Below are 25,885 nucleotides of genomic sequence, written 5' to 3'. Positions count from 1 at the left end.
GTAAGAACACTGTTGCATGAAAAAAAAAATACCGTCAAATACCGTGAAACCGATATGATTTTTAAAAAAAACGTGATATGAAAATTTTGTCATACCGCCCAGCCCTAGGTTTACATCCCAAATATTCAGTTCTGGTTGCCCAGCAGAGATCTGCGCTCAATCGCGTGACCTAGTTTTTACTACACCACTCAGAAATCGTACGTTTATCTTTCCTGTGATTGTTGTAATTTTGTGATGTGGCTAAAATGAATCTTTTGTTTTCCCAGAATGCCAATCTTCGCTCTAGTCGAGACGCTCCTCACAGCAGCTCTATGTCAGATATGGCCATCTCCCCCTTGTCCCTGTTCTCCCCTATGTCCCCAACAGATGACGTCTTCTGGGACTCCATCGAGACGCCACCGAAGGTGAGCAACAGCTGTCGTGTAAGCTGAGACATAAATTTCCATGTCAGCTGGTAGGATGACAAAAGGCAAAACATGAAACTGATAAACTGGGGTTTTTTTTGTTTTCCTGGCCATCACTGAAAGGGGAAGTTGTTGTTATTGTCATGCTGGGCGCAGGATGTGGCCCGCATCACATGAGGTTGGCATGATGTGTTTGGCATCCTGTATTCTGGTCATACCAAGCTAAGGAAGTGGTGCTCACAGCACATGGTTGGCACACTGCGGGTGTGTGTTTGTGTTTTGGGGAACGTGTGTGTGTGTTAGTGTATATGCTTGTCGGAGGAGAGGGGCTGTTCTTTACCTCAAGGCGTGTTACGAAGTGTCCCTAACTAAAAACATCAGTGATAATCACACCCCTCACTCCGCTGTTTTCTGTCTAATGTGAGTGCCCCCCCCCCCCCCCCCAGGTGTTTTCCAAACAGAATATGCTGTTAGATGTATTTACTAACAGAACACCATATGGAGTTAATAGAACAACTAATAACTACTACAGAGAGAGGAGGGGAGTCCAATAAAGCTGTCTGTTTGCTATGTTATGTTGTTGAACTAACAGGAGGCCATATGGAGGCAGTAGAGCAGTTAATAACTCACTACTCTCTCTGTGATTGCAGTGTGGTGACTGGAGCTGCTTTAAAACACCGGAGTGGCTTTAAAACTGTTCACTTTTGGGGAACTCCACCACAATAGATTGTGACAGTTGAGCTGTAGCAAAGCCAGACATTTGACAGTTTTTACTGTCTGACTTCTAATCATATAACATATGCTTAAATAGTCTTACGCTCAAGCTGAGTTGGCTGAAAGTTTTTGTAATCATCAATAAGCTCTGATGTTATAGACTGGAGTGCCCCTGTGGTTGGTTCTATGTAGGACGAACAAAAAGAGGACTAAAAGGCTGAGTTGTAGACATAAAAATGCCATCCGCACAAGAAATGTTGATTATGCTGTGGCATTAGCAGGACATGGCAACCGAAATAGACTGAAGGTCATGGTGTTAGAAGCTGTTGAAAAGGACATTAGAGGAAGTGACTGCTAAAAACGTGACCTTTTGGATTGTGCAACTTGAAAGAAATGAAAAACTGCAGCCTCAGTGAGGAGACAGACTGTCTCCTTTTCTGTGAAATATTACTTGAGGAGCTATATAAAAGTTGCATTTTAATATATGGAACATTTGGAACTGCTCATGGTTAAGGTGATTTGTAGTTATAAGGAATTTACGTGTATATAAAGAAAAGATGAGGCCCATCTTGACTGTGTAGCATCTATCTCCTTTTTAATCATTTAGGTGCTCTCATCCCCTTTTTTCTTTCCTTCCTTCCTTCCTTCCCTCCCTCTATCTATCACTTCCTTGCTTCTACCCTCCCAATCAACTTGTTAGTGTAATGCATCACAGGTTTGTTAGCTACTGTTGATCATATACGTAGATGCCGCAATGCCATTGTCAACATCACCACCGTACTGGACAGGGCGAGACTGAGCCATTTAAACAAGGGAGCTGCATTTTTTTTGGATAAAAAGCAAGAAAGATTATTTCTCACTTGATCTCAATCAGTGGTGTTATATTCAGTGGTTCATGATCTACATCAAGGAAGTTAGAAAAACTCTTTTTCTTACTCCATGTAGAACATGACGCCTTGAAAAAATAAATTTTATAATGCTTTTTTTTTTTTTTTTTTTTTTACAAAATTCAGGTCAGGTCAGTCTTGCCCTGTCCAATACAGCTGCGACACTGATGTAACATAGCAACAAGCTGAAGCAGTCAATGCACTGCCCCTGACTCTGACCCTTATTAATGCCTGTCTTGGTTGCAACATGTTGGTAATTCTAAATACACAGGAATTTTAAATTTGCACAAACTCTACAGGGTGCCTTGGATTGTTTTTGACCTTGGATTTTTTTTATTGAGACTATATTTCACCCCTGCATTGAGCTTTTCACAAGATGGAATAAGCTCTGATGTTAATGTCATGTGTGCTGCAATAGTAGGCAGGAATCAACAGACACCAAGCTCAGCATGGGTGTGTGTGTGTGAGGAGCCAGATGCGGGATGTGGGCAACTTGTCAGAAGAATGACAAGGTATTCCCACAGCTCACTTCCCGCTCTGCTGGGTGTGTCTTCCTCTCTGTAACTGGGCCATCTGACCCAGGAGATGAGAGGTCAAAAAGTCACCAGCTGGTTGGTAGGACTGAGAGTTTGAGAAGAATGAAGTGTTGAAAAATCCGGTTTAAAAGACCGCACTTTGCAACACTCGCATAGGTTGTTCTAGTATAGATTTCACAATGCCAGTCCAGTCGCAATGAATGCAACACTGTTGAAAAAGGTTAAGAAACATCCCTGACTCAGATATTATTTTGACTCCATATATGTACGATTTGGACGTGGATATGGGGAGTGTGTAGAAGCAACAGTGTAATGTTAAGAAATAACAGGGCCAAATGGTCTCATTAGATTCTCTGTAATAAATATGTCCTGGTGGGTTATTAAAGATTTTATTGCACTCGGCTCTACGCCCTTTCAGGCACTCCAGAAGTTGTTGTACATAAAGGTTTCATAACCGGAGAAACCTTCCTATAATAGGCTGAAACCCTGCTTGGCTAGACATGAGGTCCTTGTAAAAAGCCCTCTCAGGCTTATGAAAAGTGAAACAAGCAATCAGGACCACCAGGAGGCTGCCGTCTCTTTGTATTCACTGGCCTTGCGTTTCGATCAAGTCCGTTCAATTGACTCTTCTTCTTTCACGCTGTCTTGTATAAATTCCAGGTGCCAGAACGCACGACCTCGAAGTTCTATTGTCGAGAGCTGGTGATGGGACACAAGAGGGCTGCTTCAAGGTAGACAACCGCTGCACTTAATGCACTCTAAACACGCAAACAAAACAGAGAGATATGTGTTATATATGCTGGTTTGCCTGTGTACTGATTTGATGTCACTTTATGTCATGAACCTGAGAAGTTATCACATCAAAAAGGTCACTGCCTAAAGATGAATTACCATCCAACACTGTAGTCGCACTTAAGTCTGTGCGACAGACCATTTTATCATCTTGCAGGTCATTGTATTGCAACAACACACAAAGACAAAGTTACTGACTAGCTAGTGAATATAGTGGAGCATTTAGCAGCTAATAAGCCAAATATTTTCCCTTTAGAGGTTGGGTGAGAGCAAAACTAAGCAGGAGTGGAGAAAGTATTAAGAATTTTTACTTCATTAGAATTATTAATACCTCGCTGTAAAAACTGTGTAAACAGAGTAAAAGTCCTACTCTGCATTGAGTTTACTTAAGTAAAAGTACTAAATGCAGAAAACTGTCCCATGTGACTGTTAAATTATCCAGCAAACAAAGCAGGATTTTACTGTTGTAGCTGGTTGAGGTGGAGCTAATTTTGAACTACATTGTAAAGGACTGCAAATAATGATTGTTTTCATTGTGGATTAATCGGCTGTTTATTTTCTCTATTAATCAGTTGATTGGTTTGAAAAAAAAATCTGAAAATAATGAGAAGTACTTTCACAATTACCCGGAGCCCAAATTGACAACTTCACAATGTTTGTTTTGTCTAAACAGACCAAACCTCTAAATTCTAAAATTAATCAAAGGAAAAGCAAATCTTCACATGTCTGAAGGTGGAGACTTATAATCTTTTTATATGAAAAATGGCTTAAAAGATTATCAAAATAGTTACCAATTAGTTTTCTGTTTGTATCCGTATCCTAATCTCTTAAGTAACTAGTAGTTAACTCTATCAGAGGAACGTAGTCAAGTTAAAAAGGCAGCTATTCATTCCTTTTCAATGCAGAGTCATAAAAGTGAGGTGTTTCTTGACTTTGGGAGAAGTATCAGCTGAGCTGGTTGCCTTAAGCTCAAATATGTGGATGTTGCTCAGCAGCACAGATACAATGCATCTGTCTGTCCTTAAACTGGAAACAAGAGAAGTCCACATAACATTAGTCTTAAATAGAATGTGAGTGCACATACTTTATTTTTAATCTGTTGTAACTATGCTAGGAGAGGGCAGTTCTTCACCACAGAGGCTTCCTTCCAGCCAGACCGAATCTTATCTACTGTTAGATTTTGTATCACACGACAATTCAGCACACCGGCATACACTATTAGAGAACAATCGGTCATGGGTAGATCAGATTAGTTTAGCTTGGATGATTATTTTCGATTAGATGAAACTAATGGTGAGGAAATTGGGTCGTTGCATTGGCAGCGTGAAGGATATACTCCAGACTAGAACTTATAGAAGTGTATAATGTTGATATAAAAAAAAAATCACTCTGCATCCGTGTCGCTCCGTATGTGTGTCTCTTTCTCCATCTAGTGGCGGTCCGGTGTCTGTAGCAGATAAGGGAGGACGATCCGTGTCTCATGGGGGCTCCTCCACCAGCAGCAACCACTCAGGTCTGTGCCACCTTAACTCAGCCTTTCGCCAAGCTTAATCACATGCTCTATGACCCGTAAAAATCCCCCCTTTTTTGTTTTTGACCACACTGTTGTTGTCTACAACAGTGTCAAAACTCAGCCCTCGTTTTCATGTAGATGTGGCCATGGTGTGAAGTTGCACTAATGCTGTGCATGTGTCAGTGTGGTTGTGGATCTATATATGTGTGTGTGCGTGTAACCGTTATGTCACTGGTTTATGTGTTATTTGCCCACACAGCCCAGATGCACATCTGTGAAGCCAGCACAGATGCACCACACGCCCTAAACAATACCCTCATAAACAAACACACGCACCAGATACGTGCAGCCACATCAAACCCACCACCTGCAGTGGAAGAAGTAGCCAGATCTTTTACTTCAGTATGAGTATCAATACAACAATGTAAAATACTCCAGTTCAAGTCCTGCATGAAAAACCCTACTTAAGGCTACTACAAAGAGTTTTTAACTAGTTATGAAATATTCTCAATTCATTACTGATGCCTCTGTATTACCTAAACAAGCAAACAAGACAATCAACAAGATCAGTTGTTTCTACATAGTTATTCTTATTCTTTTCCATTAAATCGATGAAACAAACATGAGTTTACATTTTCCCAAGCAGAGTTACAGGGAGTAGTATTTTAGTTATTTAGATGATTTAATTTTTAATGCTATATGTTGTGGTTATTATGGTGGAAACGCTACCACTTTTGTACACGGGACCCTTCAAAATCAACAAAATATGATAGCTGTTGTAGTTGTTTTAAGTAAAGGTGCGCATATGTATTAGCAGTAACATGTAGTTAAGGTATTAAAGTAAAAGTACTGGTTTGGTCCCTCTGACTGATATCCTTAGATTATTAATACTGAAGCATCAGTGTTACTGTGAGCGGCTGAAGGTGGAGCTACTTTGAACTAGTTTATATAGCCTACAGTTTTATATACAGGGACACCAGATAAAACTGAGGCTGTGAGATGAAGGTGAAAGTTTAAAAAAAAAAAGATAAACAAATCAGTTTTCAGTCTTTGTACTTTATCTCTAATCTTTGTTTGTTGAGACATTGGATTTTTCACAGGGGTGCACCATATCAAATCTTTCACAATATGTTATTAAGATATTTATGATAACAAAAAAATTCATTGTGATAATGGAAACATTCTGACTTGTTGACATAATGATGTGATACTGTTACACACTGTGACTGTGGCTGTGACTGTGGCTGAAAGCGAAAATAACACTGTTAATGGCTCCACGCTGGAGGAGTTTCGTCCAAAATGAGGAGGGACTTCAGCGGTGTGAAAGTGGTTTGGTCACAAAGGATCAGATGTACAACAAATCACAGTAATATATAAGTGCAAGGAGACAATATGGGCAGATACAACAAACTAATTTCACCACCTCAAGCCCGGTTGTGTACAAGGAGAGTCAAAAACTGATTTTTGGTATTATGATTTCAAATTTTAATTATCATGAAAACAGTGATAACATCAACGAAAGTAAGCAACAGTCTCCCAGAAGCAGCCGCAGTAGCAACATTGGTTTGTTTTGTGTGAATATTGACATCACATCACATGATGCCATTTCAAAATGTTGAGAGGTTTTCAGTATTTAACTTGGTAAAATAATTTCTGTGGGTGTATCAATACTTTTTGAAAATGTTGAAACATTTTAACAATACCATGGTAATACTGACAACTGGGAGTAAACCTCAAAATTGAACTTAAGTACAGCATTTTATTAATTGTACTTAGTTACCTTCCACCACAGCCAAAGTACAGTACATCTACTTACTATAAAGCAGCGAGAGCACTCAGCACAGAGTAATGAGTTCAAAGCCTGCCCCCTCCACCTGTGTGCCTGAAGAAAAAGAAGTGACTCATCTGTTTCAAAGCTCGACTCTGTGTGTCGTCTGTGTGTGGCAGCGAGGAAGCTGCTGTTGTAGCAACTGGGAGAGACAGACAGACGAGAGGAAGACGGGGGAGAATCTGTTTAGTATTTCAAAGTTTCCCTCCGTGTGTAGTTGAGAGGAAACAACTTTTGATGCCTCCCACTCAGTTTGGCTGCTGGCCTGGGCCCTTTTTGTTTGGAGCCACAGATCAGAGATTCTCCTAGAGACTCATACGGCTTTACTGTGGTAAAAAGCTTTTTATCTGCTCATGATGTAACAGAAAAGCTGCTTTCCTCTTTCAACTATAGTGTTGTTAGAAAGAGTGGTTGTAGCTTTATATAACATACAAATGGATTGATACTGTGGTTTCATGGCATAAAATAACGCTGCTGGTAGGTGGAGCTGGTGTTTCCCAAAACTAAAACGATTTCCTTTGCTTCATGCAATCAGGGAACTAGTTTCTACCACATTTTCTTTTTTCAGGTGAGCTGCTTCTGCTGCTGTCCAGTGTCAGTTTTTGACAAGCGGGCACAGGACTTTGCGGTGCATTCAGGTGCACCCCGTAAACTCTGAAATCTATGCTCATAAGCATAGATTAGATTACAAGAAGCATAGGTTCTTGTACAACAGGTCGCCAAGTACCTCAATTTAGTGAGTTTGTTGCACTGCCCCCAGTTACCAAAAATCAATAACTACAGGAATAAATGCTGTCTAATTTGACTTTTTCCAGTGTGCTCTCTTATGATAATTCTGTTTAATATTTGTGCGATATAAGGAATATGACGCAGAGTTTTTGCTCAGTAATTAGCAGGTCAAGCTAATCTTTGGTTCCGTTCAGAGTTCACCTGCTCCAAAATAGCCTCAAAATTACAGTTTATGGCTGTAAAGCTATCCGGCCCACTGATACACAACGTTAAGCTGCCATTTTCTGACAATGGCCTCATTTGTCCCTGGTAATTATACCTCTCACCACTGATGTTAATCTGTTAGGGGTTCAGTGATTTGCTCAACACCACCCTGCTGCTGTTTTCACACTGTATAACTGCTACTAATGTGACTGTGTTTGTTTGTTTGTGTGTGTGTGTGTGTGTGTGTGTGTGTGTGTGTGTGTGTGTGTGTGTGTGTGTGTGTGTGTGTGTGTTGTAGGTTACTTCAAGCTTGAGAGTCCTCTTCTACAGCAGCGTGCACAGCAGCACAGGAAGGCACAGGAAAGCGTAACCAGTGGACACACACATGTAAATGAAGAGCCGTTTTTCTTGACTTTTTCACAGCTTTGACCAAATTCTGCTGGTGTAGATTTGTAGCGTGTGAACAGGCTTGACAGTGACATAATCAGAAAAATCAGCTGAGCCACACTGATCTTGATTAATAACGAGGAGCAGTATCATTGCAAAACATCTGCACACAATGTTTCCGAAATTCCCCTTTTACATTACATGAGAAATGACCACAGAGTATTTCCAGTAAGTCCGTCTTCTTTAGATGTAGGAGTGGTTTTGTGCAATCATCTTCATCATGCTACATTAAACAGACCTTTAGTTTATTCTCCCTTCAATCTTTCTTTGATCTTTTGACTCACCGAACCTCATTGACTCATATTGCTCATCGCCTCCATATGCAGGGTGTACGATCTGGTCTGGTTCGGCTCAACAAGGCCACAGAATACTCCTCTTCCAGTGACGAGGTGGGCAGCAGTGATGATGAAGAGCGGAACAGGTGAGTGATTCATCATCAGTATGATAACCACATTTAAACTTTTCTACTTCCCCCTTCCTTACTATAGACCCATTTTTGTTATTTCTATGTGGGGCAGGGGATATTTAGGGAGCGATAGTAGGCCAACAGACATAAAAGCAGTGTATACATCATGTGAACGCTGTGAACCTGAAGAATAATTTCGGATGTAGCTCAGCACTGTTTTCCTAGTCTAGTTGAGAGTGTGTAAGGGCTTAGAACTTCATGATTGAAATACATGACGGCTATTCCCATGCTCTTATCATTTACAAGTTTTTGCAGCAATTATTTGGGTTAATATCATTTATTATACAGATTTGGTGCACAATTTAACCGTTTTTACAGCTCAAGAATTGAGAGAAATTGTCAAAAATGCCTCCAGAGTACCACTTTAAGACACCAAGACCAAGAGAAATTCATACTGTGATTTGGTATCAACATTTGGATTTTTCACTGAATTGATCATGAGCACTTCTATGTAGGGAAGCCATCCATCCTCTGAATGAGGCTGTGATTATCAGAGGTCACAATAGGTCATTTTATATAGTGAGGTGGGGACTGACATCGTCACATATGGTTACAACTGGGCTCATTTAATCCATAAGAGTCTCAGCTTTCCATTCTTTTTTTATATTTTGGGGTTTTTCTATGCCCTAAATTTGTGGTACAACTGAAGATATGACAGGAAAAGGGGAAAGAGAGTAGGGGAATGACTTGCAGCAAAGGGCCACATGCAGGAGTCAAACTGAGCGCTGCAGAGGACTCACAGCCTCAGTACATGGGGCAGATGCTCTACCAACTAACCTACCAGGCCACCTCAGCTTTCCATTTATTGTCGTTTCTGCCATTCTAATACTGTTTAGGTGCCCTTCTATGCAGAAATATTCAAATCGAATAATATATAATGTATAGAAATAATAAATAGAAATAATGCATTTTTGCTGCATGCTCTTTTGATACCAGTATCTTCACTCCAGTGTTAAAACTGAGCCCTCTACTGAGCCTATGAAAGACAGTAATGTCGGCCGTGGACGTGGCACACACCATGCTTTTCACCCAGGCTTTCCTTTGAATCCAAAAAAGAACTGAGTAATTCTTTCCGTGTTTCCAAACAACATAATTATGAAACATGACCTGTTGCAAGATAGATTGTACCAAGAATCGGGGAAAAGAATTGAATACTCAGAATTTTGCCACATCTACTAAGAAAGTCTTCATGTGGAAATGTTTCTGCTGCTCACTAAGGCAAAGTTACACCACAAACACTGCACTCATTATTCTGCAGAATTAAAATCCCATGTTTTAAATTTAGGATGTATTGGACCATCTAAACCTTGAAAACCAAGCTGGGACAAGCTAAAAAGTGTCATTGGTTTGCATTTTACCTTCCCAAAAACGTGGCATGAAAAGTTAATTATATTATTACTGTGATACACTGCTTAAGGTGAGGGTAAATAAATTACCGAATTTATTATTTTTGATGTAAATTATTTCTCCTCTGGTCTCACTTTTTGATCACGGGAAGTAAATCAGCTCCATTTTCATCACCATCGATCTTGAGGATGTATTGATCTTGTTTCCAACTAATAAATGCAGCACCTGCAGTCAGACTCTGGTCTAAAATCTCGACCTGTCTCTGTGTTTCAAGGTCTGGCATGTCCAACGGAAAGGGGAAATACTACAGAGGAATACCTGATGGCATCGTACTGCAGCCTCACCACAATCTTAATCAGGTACCTTGCGCGCACACACACACACACACACACACCTCCAAACTCCTCTTTGCATTTTCATGTCAAATAGCTAGAGGCTGCAATATCTGTAATGTTAAGGGGAGACGAGTGATCCACATATGCTCTGTTCTTTTGACTGGTAGAGAGTCACAGGCATTTAAACCACCTTGATTACAGCAAAAAGTAACTGTGTGCTGAACCACAATTCAAGAATAAAGTAATTTAAATCGAATTGAACTGAAATTAAATTAAATACTGCACCCCTTACTCAGTCCTTTGTCTCTCTGTGTATTCTACAGATTTCGCGGATAGGTTCAGATGACACCTACCTGCTACCAGACCTCCTGCAGAAAACTTCCTCCTCCAGTCCCACCCACAATGCACTGGGCCAGCAGCAGCAAACACGTGAACTGAGCTACTCACAGTCGCCCACAACCCCTCGATCCCCCACACACCAGGATCTACATGTGAGTTCATTTGGAGGAATGTGCAGTCAGAGAGATGGACAGACTTCCAGCACCACACACACATTTCTATTAGTGATTTATTTAATTTCCCACAATTATGCATTCCCATTATGCAGAAGTTATGTTAATAAATAATGTATTTAATCAACACATTAAAACATGTCAATGAAAGGTGCATTGATTACATTTGTCCACTAGAGGGAGGTGGTTGCACAGTTGTGGAGCACATGTATAAGTAGTGATGTGATGTGTCTTCACAGGCTTGTAGTAGTATTGATCTTTATGTAACATGAATGTGCCTACCAACCATGCGTTTCACATGTCCCCATGAATATTTAGAACCAAGAATGCATTTGTAATAATAATGTTTAGAGAGGGAAATTGGATAAGGCTTGAGAAGTAAGAGAACCAAAGAGTTGTTGGTGATGTTAAAAGGTTGAGGAGCCAATGTTACTGATCTATAGCAAATAGGGTTTGTGTGTGCAGCCGTAACCAAACAATAAAAAACTGGTGGAATAATTCTTTTTCTTGTTGTTGTTCATTGTTAGGCTGTCAGCAGTCCTACTGGGAAAAACACCTCCACATCTTCCTCTTCCTCTTTCCTGTCCTTCATCGATCCAAGAATGATCCCCATATCATCGCCACCACAGAGCCCCAGTGAGTACATTTACACAGACACACACTGTATGATGTACACCTCCACAATATAATGCAATTCAATACAACTTTCTGCCAAACTTCCATTATCAGACCAGACAGAGAACTGATAAGAGTCCAGAAAAGACCTGAAGCTGGAATAGCTTTTTAATCTTAACTGGTTTCCTTTTGGCTTTATTGAACAAACTGCAGAATTGAACACAGTTAAAAGCATGTTACATAAATACATTAAAATCATGCAATTTAATGTTTTTACTTTTTACAGTAATCTGTACTCATAAAGTGAGTGGGGGATGCTGACATGTGAAGCTGGTCAGTTTACACACCCTTAGCTTAACTGATGTGTTTGAATTATCTGTTAAGAACTGTGTGAATTCAAAAAATATGACTTTGCAGTACTTACAGGCAAATGTAAACCAAACTTGACCAAGGGGGGAAAAAAGCAATGAAAAGCATGTTTGGTAAACACAGGTTTTACCACACTTAACAATGACCTCAGTAATTAATCATTACTGAATAACACATGTCCAACAACTTCAACTTAAACTGGACATTGTAAACTCCATAAAGGTAGAAATGATGGCAGATTGGTGTATTTAATTACATTAGACTGTACAAATGTACCCACATCACTTATATTTTATACACAAGAGAAAGTTGTTAGAAAACACAGTTTCACTGTCAGACACTGGATTCATGTAACTACACAATGCATTGTTAATCTTGTCTTCCTTTTTTCTTTTTTTCTTTTTTTGTCTCCGTATAGTGGGCAGTAAGGGGGAGCAAATCAAGAGAGAGAACCACAGGAAGGGTTCTGTGGTGAACGTGAACCCGACCAACATTCGACCACAGAGCGACACTCCAGAGATCCGAAAGTACAAGAAGAAATTCAACACTGAGGTTCTCTGTGCTGGACTATGGGGTTTGTTTTATTTTGCTTGTTTTTCTTTACTTTAAAGTATACAAGTGAATGAATGATTTATTGTTCCCTGTGTGTACATTTGTGTGTCAGTCATTTTGTTTTTCTAGGCAAACAAACTTAATTGACTTTGTTTCTTAGCTATTTTCAAACCAGAAACATAACATTACTGAACAATGCCATTTTTTTGACAGTGTGCAGACTCTGTATAGTGTTTATTTTGGAATTCACATCAGTATACATATTTGCTGGATGCATGACACAGCATGTTAGTGGTGTGGTGTAAAGTCCAGGTCTGTTTTGTTCTGTAGGTGTGAATCTGTTGGTGGGGACAGAGAACGGCCTGTGGCTGCTGGATAGAAGTGGTCAGGGGAAGGTCTACTCCCTCATCAGCAGGCGAAGGTTTCAGCAGATGGATGTGCTGGAAGGACTCAATGTCCTCATCACTATATCAGGTACATGTATTTTAGACCCGAGCACACAAAACACACCGACACAGATGAATGTAGCTCTCAAAACACAAAGAAGTCTCAATTGGCTGCATTCACACAGAAACAGACCAAACAGAGTGCAGTTTGGCCTCCTGCCTTGCTCACATCTCAAAATATCTAACAATAATGTTAGGAATAGATTTTTTATTTTACCCTCCTGTCAGCATCAAATAAATAATACCTTGTAAAGGTGCCCTTGAGCAAAGTATTTCACCATTCAAAATATTCTGGGGGTGTAACTGTATAAACTGTGTCTGTAGGTAAAAAGAACAAGCTCCGTCTGTACTACCTGTCCTGGTTAAGGAATAAAATCCTTCACAATGATCCAGAGGTGGAGAAGAGACAGGGTTGGACCTCAGTAGGTGACTTGGAGGGCTGTGTACACTATAAAGTTGGTAAGTACACACTGCAAGTATTGTTTTTGCAGAGGTCTTTGAAAGCTTCATGTGCAGAGTCGGAGTAATCATGTTCATAATGTCTCTTTCCATGTTGTTTCTTCAGTGCGTTACGAGAAGATAAAGTTCTTAGTGATTGCTTTGAAGAATGCCGTGGAGGTGTACGCCTGGGCCCCAAAACCATACCACAAGTTCATGGCCTTCAAGGTTGGTAGCATTTAAATTAAATGTAAAATGCATCATCTGCATTGTCAGAGTTTGCACGCACACTTTTCCACTATTATTCAGAATATGACAATATTCTTAGTTTGATACAGGTCATGTAAACAGCATTTTCTATTTTCCATAGTTGAAATTTAGCAATAGCTATAACTCCCTGTGCAACACATCAGTTTCATACTCTGTACTGGAACTATGTTAAATTGCATTGTCCCTATCAAATAAAATAAAGAACAATAAGTTATATGGTGATGATCTTATGGTGAGGACTTAAGAGACAGCAACTTTTATTAGTCTGTGGACTTGATTTGCCATCCAACACTTGAGACACCAGTGAAATATTGACTTTTGTAGACTTGTAAGCCACTGGCAAGTGAAATTGTCCACCTTTCCAACACGTACCATAATATGAGTTGTGAACTGAAGTCATGTTTGTAAGCTAATGCTGAGCTGCCAACTTATAGCTGTTGCAGACAAAGTAAAGCTTTGACTGCTGAATTAAAGCTCTTACAAATTAATCTAACGTGTATATTACATGCAAAATACACCTTTTTCACAGCAGACATGAAATAGTGGGATAAACACAGGTGTTACCAGTGATACTAAGTCTCATTCTGGTCAGAGTCAGTGTGCTGCTGTTGTGCATTATGGCTCACTGGCACGGCTCTGCAACACTAAATGGAATTGGACCTAAATTAGTATCATTGGTAACACCTGTGTTTACGTTACTATTTCATATCAGTATGGCTGGCGTGAAAAAGCTCTAATCAACCTGCTCAGCTGATATTTTAATTCCTTCATTTTTATCTTTGATTAGGATCTGTGAAGTACATCGAACAGCAGGTCATATCAGCGCTGTCCTCCGTTGTCTTTTCTGTTCTTACCATATTTTTGCATGTATCTAGGACAAAACATTGATAGACCTGGACAAAAAAAAAATCTAATAGGGTCACTTTCTCAGCCAGACACACAGACATGACACATCCAGGCTATGAGAGCCACACACACAGATTCTCAGCAGGGCTCTGTCCCATTTCTCCGTGTCCTTTGTGGCCTGAGCTACTTTTTCTTCCACGCTACGTAGTTTAACCCTCTCTCCTCAGATAAGACCAAAAATACACTACCTCATGGAAATAGCATGACTATATAAGGGTGCCCATTTTTACGCAACTGCTCTTCAACTTGTCAAAGTCACTTGCTGATTAATTATTTATGGAGCAGTTCCAGTTAGATGACTGGTGTCGCAGTTTATTTTTAATGTATCATTAAAGGTAATGATTGAAACCTGTTTGTCTTCATGTGTCCCCAGTCATTCAGGTCTCTGCCCCAAAAACCGCTGTCTGTTGACCTGACAGTGGAGGACGGTCAGAGGTTAAAGGTAATCTACGGCTCCGTTTCTGGGTTCCACGCCATCGATGTCGACTCTGGAACACCTTACGACCTCTACCTGCCCACACATGTGAGAGTCTGCTTCATATTCTTGATGCTCTATATATTTCCTTATTTCTGTGCTTGTCTGTCTGAAAAGTCCTTGAATTTCAAGTTTCACATTTAAGAGAGAAAAGACAAGTCTAATGATATCTTGGGTAAACTTCACTAATAGGACTAGTCAGGTTAAATATTTCCCAGCTTCACATTAAAACAGCGTTTCAGAATCTCCCAACATGACAAGCTGACATCATTTCCACCATGTTTTTAGCCAAAATCTTCACTGTAGTAGGTTTAAGCCACGTTCACATGCATGTGCACACCATCTGAACTGGTGTGTGGTTTGACAGTGTGTGCGTGCAAGTGAATGGCATGTCTGGGCTTTAGGAGACTTGGATTACACCAGACGAACAGTATGGACGCATTTTATATGTTTTCTTTTCCCGTTCTTTTTTCCATTTGAAAAATACTGCAACACTGTTTTCCTGTGAAACTTTTTGTGGACTAAATAAAATTAAAATTAAAAATAAACCCAGCCTTCAGTTGGCATGAAGATTAGTGGATAATGACTGAATTTTAATTTTTGAACTATCCCTTTAATGTAAGTAAATCAACTGTGGAAGGTTCATGCTGATTTGTCTTTCAGCCAGTCTATATTCTGAATGTTTTTTACAGCAAGGTTTGTTCATAAATAATTCATAGCCTGATTTATATAACATTTTATTCATAAAAATATAGTGAAAATAGATTTTTCTTGCCGTTGACACCATTTTTGGAGTGCTTGTGCCAGTGACACCAAAGAGTTTACATGTGCAAAGGTAGTGTTGTAAACTAGATTGCTTGACTTTTATTGGACCTTTTTCTTAAAATTATTTAAAATTTTGTACATGTAAATATTTTTTTTTTGTTAAATAATTGCATTTTGAGTTAATTTTGCAATTTAGCCTTAGTATGTCAAGATCAAGTGGGTAATTATAACAATTGTATATGAAAAGCCCATGGTCTTTTTAATAAATATACTTTAGATAGTACAAAATATTCAAAGATCTTTGTGTAAAGAGATCTACATGATGAAGATTTACATGATAAAGATATTCTCTCTATAATACCTGACTTTACTGTCTTTTCGTCCATTAGCTGTTATCTCTCTATTCAAACATACAGTATCACCTCATCTCTCAGGATGCTCTTCTCCTCCTCCTCCTCCGCCCACTCACAGTCTGCAGATGTCAGTCATCACTCTCCTGTATTTCTCCTGTTTTCCACCTCCCTCCACTTTCCTCCCACTCAGTCTATAGCTGTCAAACACTTTTCTTTTCCTCTTTCATCTTTCCCTTCTTTTTCTCCACCCACACTGTCATCCAGTGTGACATTGTTCATTTGCTCATTTTCTCCTCATTTTTTTAGCTTTTTTTCTTTTTGCTACATTTACCAACGATCAGTGTTCTCTCTCTCTCTCTCTCTCTCTCTCCCTCCCTCTCTCTCTCTCTCCCTCCCTCTCTATTACTCTCTCTCTCTCTCTGTTCGGTCCGTGGGCAGGTAGCAGTTGAAGCTGACAGCAGAATGTTGTGACTCATGTTCAAATTTCTATTCAGACATTGTCTGTTTTATCCCTTGTATGGCGTCTGAACTTTGGGTTAAAATTGTCAGAATCGACTAAACGAAGTCAAGGTCAAAAGATGCTTTTATGCACATTATGATCTTCAGCACATATTGTTGATGGTTGTAGGCCAGTCTAATGCCGAGTTTATTATGATTTTAGTTGAATATTTAATTGTATAGATTTGTTTTCCATAGACAACCACATAAAACTGAACCAACTTAACAATAACACAAAGATGTGATCTGGCTTGTGTATATTCTTAACTACGCTACCAGCTTCACTGGGACAGCAGTGTCAGTCAGTGTACCGCTCTGGTGTAGACTGAAATATATCAATAAGTATTGGATGGATTGCTATTAAATTTACCATAAGATTTCATCCTTTCCTTTAACAACATCATCAGGTCAAATGTTTATTTGTGATACTCACCAATGACTAAATACCAGCGAAATGAATGACATTCCTATCAGCCTCAGTTGTACTTGTGTTTATTCCTAACCAGAAAATGTTAGCACTGTTATTATGAGTATGTTAGCATGCTAACATCTGAATGCTAACAGCACCGTTGTGCTATAGACAGTATATTAAGTAGTGGGTGGAGCCTCTGTGACATCACCCATAGGTTTGTGAAGAGCCGTTTTGTTGCTCACAGTGTGGCGGCTCTGACCGTCACCATCTTTGCAGCGCCTGACTCGATTAACTCCCAGCCAATCCAAAAATGGGAATGAAAGAGTTGAGCTGATGCAGCTGAATAAAGCTGGCTACCTGTGATGCCACCCATCACTCAATTATGCATAAATTTAAGCCTTTATATAGTTTAAACAGATGAGTTATATAAACAGTCACCCTGCTTACAGTTGTCATGAACAAGAAAATTAGCAATAGAGACAGAAAACTGTTTTTGTGCTGGGCTGTGAACTTGTTTATTTCTGCTGTGAACTTGAGCATTTTGATATGAGGAGTGACTCACTTTTGGAGTCAGCCTCAAGAAGGCATTCATGCAACTGCAGTTTTTGGCACCTCCACGTTCATTTTTCACCCCCGGAGGTATGGTGTTTGTGAATCAGTTGGCATGGTGAGACATTTTTTATCCATCACTTAGCTACAGTATCTATAGCAGAGACACGCAGTAATTACCAATGGGCTAAATACCAGAGCTGCCAAACATCAGTTTATAATTATAGTATAATGCGCCGCCTGGTCCATCTTTTTCCATTGTTAGTTCAGTCTCAAAAATAATTAGCAACTTCTAGAATACAAGGGTTGCCTGCATTTTGTTCCTAATGTTTTGTTTCCTCTGCAGTAACTTCTGTGTTGAATATTTGTGAAATTTATTTATATGCAGATGCAGACTTCCCTGAGTTATAATGACTACTGGAAGTCACACTGAACACTGAAGCTTTTTCCATCTCCGAAAAGCTTTGTGCAAATGAATTTGTGAATTTAAATGTGAACAAATCGCCCACTGCTGGAACAATTAGAGAGCAGGTCATCTGTTTTTTTGTTTTTTTTCCTCTCCCCTGCTGTATGTGGGCATGTAAATCTTGCTGTAGCCTCCAGTGAGTCACATTCAGAGTCCGACACAGATTTTTAAATATGTTTTTAACATGAGCTGCAGAGGTTTGCGCTCAGAGTGTGACAAAGTATTTAAATGTAAGACTTGAAGCATTTTGCCTCAGAACTTTTTCTATTAGAATTTCTGAAGTTGTTGTTGTTTATTTCGTTGATTCATATAATGTCTGTGGACTAACAGATTCTCTCACATACTGTATATGGTGTCGAGTGGGTGGCTGGAGCAGGGACAGGTTTCCTCTGGTTTAGTTTATATTATGAGTTTCCTCATCCCTCAGTCATTTTGTGATACTGTGGTGTGAAGCCAACGCATCATACTGGATATTTGCCGTCGCTCAAGAAACAGAGGTCAGCCTGACGAACTTTAGATAGCTGATGTATTACAAGTTTTGAGTTTGGAGATAATGCAGCGTGTAGGCAACTGAAAAGATGACACCAGTGTTCAACTTTTGTCAGCTGATTATACAAGTCTTAAAATGCCTATATCTCTGAAAGTGATGGAGTTCTTTTTGACATACCTTTTTGTGTGCATTTATTATACCATAACTTTAACTTGGAGGAAGGATGAAGGGACTTTTTGCACCTGGGTGAAAATAGGCAAACTGGAGCAATTGGCTATTCACACTCGACCCCCTTAGTTTAACTCTAAATAGCGACGAATACTTGTCAGTTAGAGACTTAAAAAAAGAGACTTAAAACTTAATTTTAGACTTAGTTGACTTATTATTTATTGGTTTTTGTTTTTGTTTTTTCAGTTATTGGTTGAAGTTTGGTAAGGTTTAGCCCCCCCCCCAAATGTCTCATTCATGTACTTAACACCTTTCTCGCTCATTCACTCACTCACACACACATACACACACACACACACCGCCCCAGCCATCCCTAACGTGTGCTACTTTCTATATGCATGGGGGAGTTAGAGCTGGAGAGGTAGAGAGACGCACATGCGAAAACAGAAATAAGCTCTAAAAATACATCCCTTCTGTCCTCCTTCTCTCGCGATCATTAACTCAGTGTGTCCTGACCTGTTCTTGCTCCTGTCGAGAGGGTTTTTTTTTTTTCTCACCGCTCCTCTGGTATATTAAGCAAGTGCGCACACAGCTGCCTACTACACCGGTGCCTTATACTGCTACTGCTGCTGCTGCTGCCGCTGCTGCGATATCATTTCAGCTCTCCAGCCTCTTTCTCACTTTTTCACTCTCTTACATTTACAGTCAAGCTCTCAACACTCTTTCTTACACACACACACACACACACACACACACACACACACACACACAGCTACAGTGTGCTTTTAAACCCACTCACTTACACTTAGACATCCTCATAGTTCACTGTCTTTGAGTACTCCTGAGGACACTTCACATTCCCGGGCTTTTCCTCATACAGTAGCTGTACATCCGTACTCTGACACACACTCATTTACACACATACACACCTGCTCTTCCTGTGTGCACATCTTCACACACCCACATGCATCAACACATCCACTCATAACACTGATTTTTTTATTGCCTCATCACTGTTAAAAGCAATTCATCTATTCACAACTCACAAGCCTAAGCTGCACACACTCGCCCACTTAAAGAAACACACACATACACACACGCGCGCGCACACACACACACACACACACACACAGAAGCTTCTCCCATTATTGTCTGCGAACTATGTAACAATGCTGATTCCAAGGCAGAGGATTAAGATTGCGTTGCGTTTGTGGATGCCTGTTCTGATGCTCAGGATTGTGGTGGCTCAACCTCTGGTAATGTATGAAACTCGCTCACAGCAACTACAAGTAACTTTTTAAACTGTTTTTCTTGAGGAGTTTTGTTTCTGAACTGGCTAGTTAAATGTTTTTGAACTGGTTAAATACATGTTTTTGAACTGGTTAAAATAATGTTTTTGAACTGGTTAAATGGATGTTTTTGAACTGGTTAGATAAATGTTTTGAACTGGTTAAATGAATGTTTTTGAACTGGTTAGATAAATGTTTTTGAACTGGTTAAAATAATGATTTTGAACTGGGTAGATAAGTGTTTTTGAACTGGTTAAATAAATGTTTTTGAACTGGTCAGATAAATGTTTTTGAACTGGTTAAAATCATGTTTTTGAACTGGTTAAATGGATGTTTTTGAACTGGTTAGATAAATGTTTTGAACTGGTTAAATGAATGTTTTTGAACTGGTTAGATAAATGTTTTTGAACTGGTTAGATAAATGTTTTTGAACTTGTTAGATAAAATGTTTTTGAACTGGTTAAAATAAATGTTTTTGAACTGGTCAGATACTGTACATGTTTTCGAATGTGGTAGAATGCATTTGTCTGAACTGGTTAGTTACTTGTTTCTTAATTAGTTAGAAAAACGTTATCTTAGTGGTTGCTGGATAAAATCTCTGTTAGATTAGAGTTGCAGAAGTGCTTTGGTGCAAAAGACTTGCTGAGCTGGTAAACTGTCAAGTTTTCCTAATAATAAATAAGCAATAGGAGAGGCTTAGTATTTGAGGAGTTAGTCACCTGCTGCACAGTGCCACTGAAATTCATATCAAAATGACCTTTAAACTCTTTGAAAGAAGGTCTTTGTATCCCTCTGATTCTTTCTACTCAGAAAATCCCATCTGTCCCTCTCTAAAGTGTTTTTGTATTCTTTTCCTAACACTTGCTCTTTTTTCACATTCCCTGTAGTCTTTTACCTTTACACTTTCATTTTAATGGTTCTGACCTAAGAGCTGAACCTTATTCTTTGGTTCTGTTGTACCTCAGTGAGTGAGAGTGTGTGTATTATTTGTAGTAGAGATGTGCTTTTATGTTTTATGTATGAAGAAGTGTCTAAACAAAGTGTTGTTTGTGTTTTTCCTCATAGATCCAGGGTTCCATTCATCCTCATGCCATCATCATTTTGCCAAACAGCGCTGGAACAGAGGTTCTGGTTTGTTATGAAGACGAGGGCGTCTACATTGACACCTACGGCCGCATCACCAAGGATACTGTGCTGCAGTGGGGAGAGATGCCTGCATCAGTCGGTAAGTTTCACTCATACATTCGCAAGGGCCGTGCATATTGTTAAATTAACATGAAATGACAACATACACAAATGTATGAAAGTGCATTTTTTATGATAGTACTAGATACACAGTGTGCAGGTGACAAGATCGATTTATTTATTATCATACAACAGGGTTGTGTAGCGAGATTTAGGTGTAGTTTCTTCTGTGCTACTCAGAAAAAAAAAACATTTTAAATTATAGTTGTCAGCTCTTCTATATTAAAAAGAAAACTGATTTTTGAAGTTGGCTAAAAAATATTGTCAGGTAAGAATTGATGTAGCAAAATGCTAACTAAACTAAACTTAACACCTCCATCAGCACATCTTTTAACCATTTTCAAATTTGGTTTTCTCTTCATCATAGAATCATCTGGCACATAGTGCAGGAAACAGGAAATGAGAAACTTGACTGAGGGGGCGGGACTTCAGAAGTGTCAATTGGATCAAATTTATTCACTTCTGAGGGTCATTATAGTGGCTTGCTGTCTGACTTACTGATTCTAGATCAGCAGCTGTCCTGAGCACGAGAACTTGCCCTGAACCAGATTCTGTGAAGACAGATTTGGGACAGGGTGGCCTAAAAATAAGATGGCTGGTTGTGTGTGAGTGCGTGATGTCCAGTCATTATTCTAGCATAAGGACACTCTGTAGGGAACATATATATATATATATATATATATATATATATATATATATATATATATATATATATATATATATATATATATATATATATATATATAACACACGGTTCTCCTCTTCCCCACAGTCTTTAGCTGTCTTTATTTTATTTGTTTCTCCTCATTTCCATGTCCCCTGTATCCCTCTCTGTGTCCAGCCTACCTTCAGTCTAACCAGGTGATGGGTTGGGGAGAAAAGGCCATAGAGCTGAGGTCCGCCAACACAGGGAACCTGGAGGGAGTCTTCATGCACAAAAAGGCCCAGAAACTCAAGTTCCTGTGTGAAAGGAATGACAAGGTAGGAGTTCAACTATCTAGATTTACTTTGCAGCACCGCTTACATGTCCTACACAAAGTTCAGTATTTTCACTCAAGAAGTACTCGCCTCATTTCACTAGATAAGATTGTTTTTAAAGTTCTTCATGGTCACAGTTGTGAAGTCCAGCCAGCAAAATAAAGCAAATGTCATTTTGGTGTAAGTGCATCTGAATTCATCCTGCATTCCAGTTTTATATAAGTATTAATATGTTATTTTCACTTAGTGAGTTTTAAAACTCTAGATTAGGTATCATGAATATGTAATGTCCGGTCATGGTCATGTGATGAAAAAAAAAATCCTTTAAGTCAAATAATAATGAGAAACTTAAACTTAAACTAAACTCTTTATGGAACTGGGATTCCATACAGACATAAGTAATGTAAGCATGTTTATTTTGTGATGCTTCACTTAACACTTGAAACAAAATATGACATGTTGAGCTTGAAAATAGTAGTGCGAAGAAGAATTCTTAACTTAAAGGCCAGATACTAGATTTCTTCAGGGATTTTAGCCACATCTCATGGCCTTTCCTTGTAGATGGAGTTGTTATTATGTGACCAAAGTTTCATACTGTCTTAGTTAACTCACTCCATCTGCTGGAGAAGGCCACATGTTGTGTCTGAGAGCCACAAAAGTCATCTAATAACTGGACCTTGAAGATTCACATCACCCACAGTACTCCTCTGTGTCAAACACAGGCGCAGTCAGCTGTACTGAAAAAAATATTGTGAATTTGAACCCGTGTCTCTCTGTCGTTGCAGGTCTTCTTTGCCTCGGTGCAGTCAGGAGGCAGCAGTCAGATTTACTTCATGACTCTTGGACAGAACTCACTGTTCAACTGGTAACAACTGGAACTGTTACTCTACTGGGATCAACTGGTGGTGTCTGACTTCATCATTCTGGGTTTGCCTGGTGATGCGTTTTTATTTTTGTGCTGACAGACACTCATCTCCATGGATAGCGGACACCATACAAAGGTCAACTAGTTATTCCTGGATCTGTTACTCTGTCTTGTCTAGTTTCCGTGTAAAAGCACATGGATTCACCGTTGAGTTGATCATAACTCCTGCTTGAATCCGTCACTCCCTCCTTGAATACTGACACCTGAATCGTCCCTCCTTCAGCTGCAGTGACACAAAAATCTGGACCTGAAAGTCAGCGGGAAAGAGCTTCGGTACACTGCCAACTCACCCGTCCATGGAAGTGTTAAAAGGTACAACTAGCAGCGGCCGCATCTTTGATGTGAACAGCACACTGAACATCTTCTCACGTCTGAACACCGTAGTTACCTGGAGTGTTTCCCAGTAGGATGCAAACCATCACTGCACCAGTGTGGCAGAAATCAAAACTCTTTTTGTGTCCTGATGCCTTGATTCAGTTGAGAATGAGGTGATTCCTAATCAACATCTGTCAGCACTGGAGACCACAGCAGTCCGTTCAGTTTGTTCCACATTCAGCTCATCGCTCCTGGATAACCGTCTTTTTTTTCTCTCTGAAGGACTCTGTTGCTCAGCTAATTATGTGTATATCAGTTATTCGCTCATATTTGCTTTAACAACGCCTGCCTGCGGTGTTTTACCAGATCAACTGCTTACTTTTCATCCGATTAAGTCTTTATGAGTGGATATTATTCTCATAATACAGACTCATTCGTCTGCGTTGTCATAATACAAGTAGAATACGTGTCAAAAGGAGTGAAGTGAGAAGAACAGAAGTCCTTCATCAAGCTCATCCGCTCCGTGGACAACATCTGGGCATTTCAAAGACTGGGTTGGGGCCAAAATGTGGATGAAGTAGAACAACTACTGAATGTCAGTCCACGTTTTGTCGCTGTTGCGTGCCAATTTTGTCTTTTGATTTCCTTTAATCCATTTCCAAATCCACGAACCGTCTTATGTTGTCTGTCTCCGATACCTCAGCAGTGTTATTTATGACAGTTAGCACTTTTTAGTGTTCTTTTTCACTGCTATTAGTGGATATCAAGGACCCAAACAAATAACTCAGTTACTGTACTGAATCTTTATTTTGTTGATTTCCATATAGATTTATTAGACAGTGTTATATTACGCATTATCAAACGTAATACTGTTGAAAGAAGCGTTTTTTTTTCTTGACAATATTTAGGGTGTCAGTGTAACACCCTGCAGATTCAATCAGTTATGTTTAACTGTATCTTTTTCTGTAAAAATATTCTGTCCATGTGAACGATAAATAATAAGGCCGAATGTCAAAATTAAATTACTGACATGAGGACGTAGTTCAACTTAAGCGTAGTCATTAGGTCACTCTATCCCTAATTATGAGTTGAAAGTCAACTTTGCTCTCTACATAGCCTGAAATCACTTGTCAATTATTCCTCATAAGTCCCGCCCCTTTTAGCTCTCTCTATATATATATCTATATATATATATATGATATATCACTTCTTCAGTTAGCTAATGTTTGCAGAACACTAGGTAACAAATCCACATCACTTGTTAGCACAGAGCAAAAAGGGGCGGGACTAGGGAGGGTCAATTAGACAAAAATGATCTCTTTAAATAACTGCTACATTACACACTTTGCATTAAATTGAGTTGGGTAGGTGTGAGCACCCCACCAGTCCTCTTAGGTCCCAGTTTGAGCCGTCAGTCTGCCGCAGATCTAGACTGTGTAATTTTAGTCTTATTAATACACAATAAGAACCTAAATAGCTTTGTACAGTTCCGTACTGTAGAACTGCAGTTGTAATTTTACCGCAGAAATGGTGTACACACGAGTAGAAATACGAACCAACTCCACAGTAACAGGTTAGAAATGCTTTTCTGCATCTGTTTTGTACAGCTTAGGATGTATATAATCTTGTAAGAAGCACTGTTTTCTAAATATTTTATAATTGACGAGAAGCCATCTTTATGTGTGTGTACAGAATGAGATGCTTATGAATGTGAAATTCCATCCCAGAGCAGAATTCATACATGTTATGTACATGATCTTAGAAAATTCAGTGTTTGTGAACGTGAACACGAGCTACTGACAGCGAACTTGAAGGCTCCTGCTCGGGTTTACCGACCTGGTCAAAATGTTCACGATCAAATAATCGCCTCGTGTGAGTTCTGTTTTGTGGTTGATTTTCTAATAACATGTATCAGTCTGGCTCTTTGCACAATGGCCACCTTGTACATGTTGTCTGTAATATAGTCCTACTTTGAAATTAAGTTTTAGGTTCAAAGTGGAAACATTTGAAGCCATTCTGTAGTCAATTTTGAAGAAAGAGCAGTATTTCTTACACTACCCAACGTGGGATGCACACCTGTTTTTGATGGGTCACCTTGAGGTTTGTTTTTTTTTTTTTCTTTTTGAGCCTGGATCTGACGAGATGCAATGAGCTGGGCTGACAAGAGTGAAAATGGCCCTGTTGTATAATATTTGTTTTGTTTTCCTTGATATATTTTGTCATTTACACAATGAGCTTCAAAGCAAGAGACCAAAGATGAAGGCTTTGATATACTGGCTTCTTTGAATCTGACTGTGTAAGATAAATCACAACTGACTATTTCATTTGGAAAGATGACAAAAATCATCTATATTTTTAAAACTTGCAGAGTTTAAGGTATATTATTATATTATATAAAGATGTGCCAACTAGACCAACACATGAGACACGTGAGGCCTGAAAAGTCTCACAGGAATCGTGTGTCTTGGTAACGCAACAGAATATATGCAATTTAATGTTGCTAGTGTTCATATATTTAATAGCTTACATTTATGCTTTAGAAAGTGAAGAAATAATTGGTTTGTACCTTCAAATGTGAATTTGCAATTTGTCTTAATTCTGATCCATTTTGATTATATCAGTTGTCTGTCCGTTCATCTGACTTTGC

General features: G+C 39.3%; 1 protein-coding gene across 4 annotated transcripts in view; it reads left to right on the top strand.

Moving 5' to 3' along the window:
* Window positions 1–24,071, top strand: part of LOC146326527 (mitogen-activated protein kinase kinase kinase kinase 4) — a 71,539-nt gene extending 47,468 nt beyond the window's left edge. For all 4 annotated transcript variants that reach the window (XM_084718818.1, XM_084718816.1, XM_084718817.1 and 1 more), the window contains 16 exons: window positions 267–404; window positions 3,202–3,272; window positions 4,767–4,846; window positions 7,906–7,994; window positions 8,381–8,475; window positions 10,142–10,226; window positions 10,526–10,693; window positions 11,242–11,350; window positions 12,117–12,272; window positions 12,581–12,724; window positions 13,021–13,155; window positions 13,262–13,362; window positions 14,684–14,833; window positions 20,841–21,000; window positions 21,862–22,001; window positions 22,784–24,071. In XM_084718818.1, the coding sequence (XP_084574944.1) occupies window positions 267–404; window positions 3,202–3,272; window positions 4,767–4,846; window positions 7,906–7,994; window positions 8,381–8,475; window positions 10,142–10,226; window positions 10,526–10,693; window positions 11,242–11,350; window positions 12,117–12,272; window positions 12,581–12,724; window positions 13,021–13,155; window positions 13,262–13,362; window positions 14,684–14,833; window positions 20,841–21,000; window positions 21,862–22,001; window positions 22,784–22,867 (1,905 nt within the window). In that variant the 3' untranslated portion in view covers window positions 22,868–24,071. The remainder of the gene's footprint in view (window positions 1–266; window positions 405–3,201; window positions 3,273–4,766; window positions 4,847–7,905; window positions 7,995–8,380; window positions 8,476–10,141; window positions 10,227–10,525; window positions 10,694–11,241; window positions 11,351–12,116; window positions 12,273–12,580; window positions 12,725–13,020; window positions 13,156–13,261; window positions 13,363–14,683; window positions 14,834–20,840; window positions 21,001–21,861; window positions 22,002–22,783) is intronic.
* The last annotated feature ends 1,814 nt before the right edge of the window (window positions 24,072–25,885 follow it).

Source organism: Lutjanus erythropterus, chromosome 5 (genome assembly GCF_056507025.1).
Source record: "Lutjanus erythropterus isolate fLutEry1 chromosome 5, fLutEry1.hap2, whole genome shotgun sequence".
In the NCBI taxonomy this organism is placed as follows: Eukaryota; Metazoa; Chordata; class Actinopteri; order Lutjaniformes; family Lutjanidae; genus Lutjanus; species Lutjanus erythropterus.
This window is presented reverse-complemented; position numbering and strand designations above follow the sequence as displayed.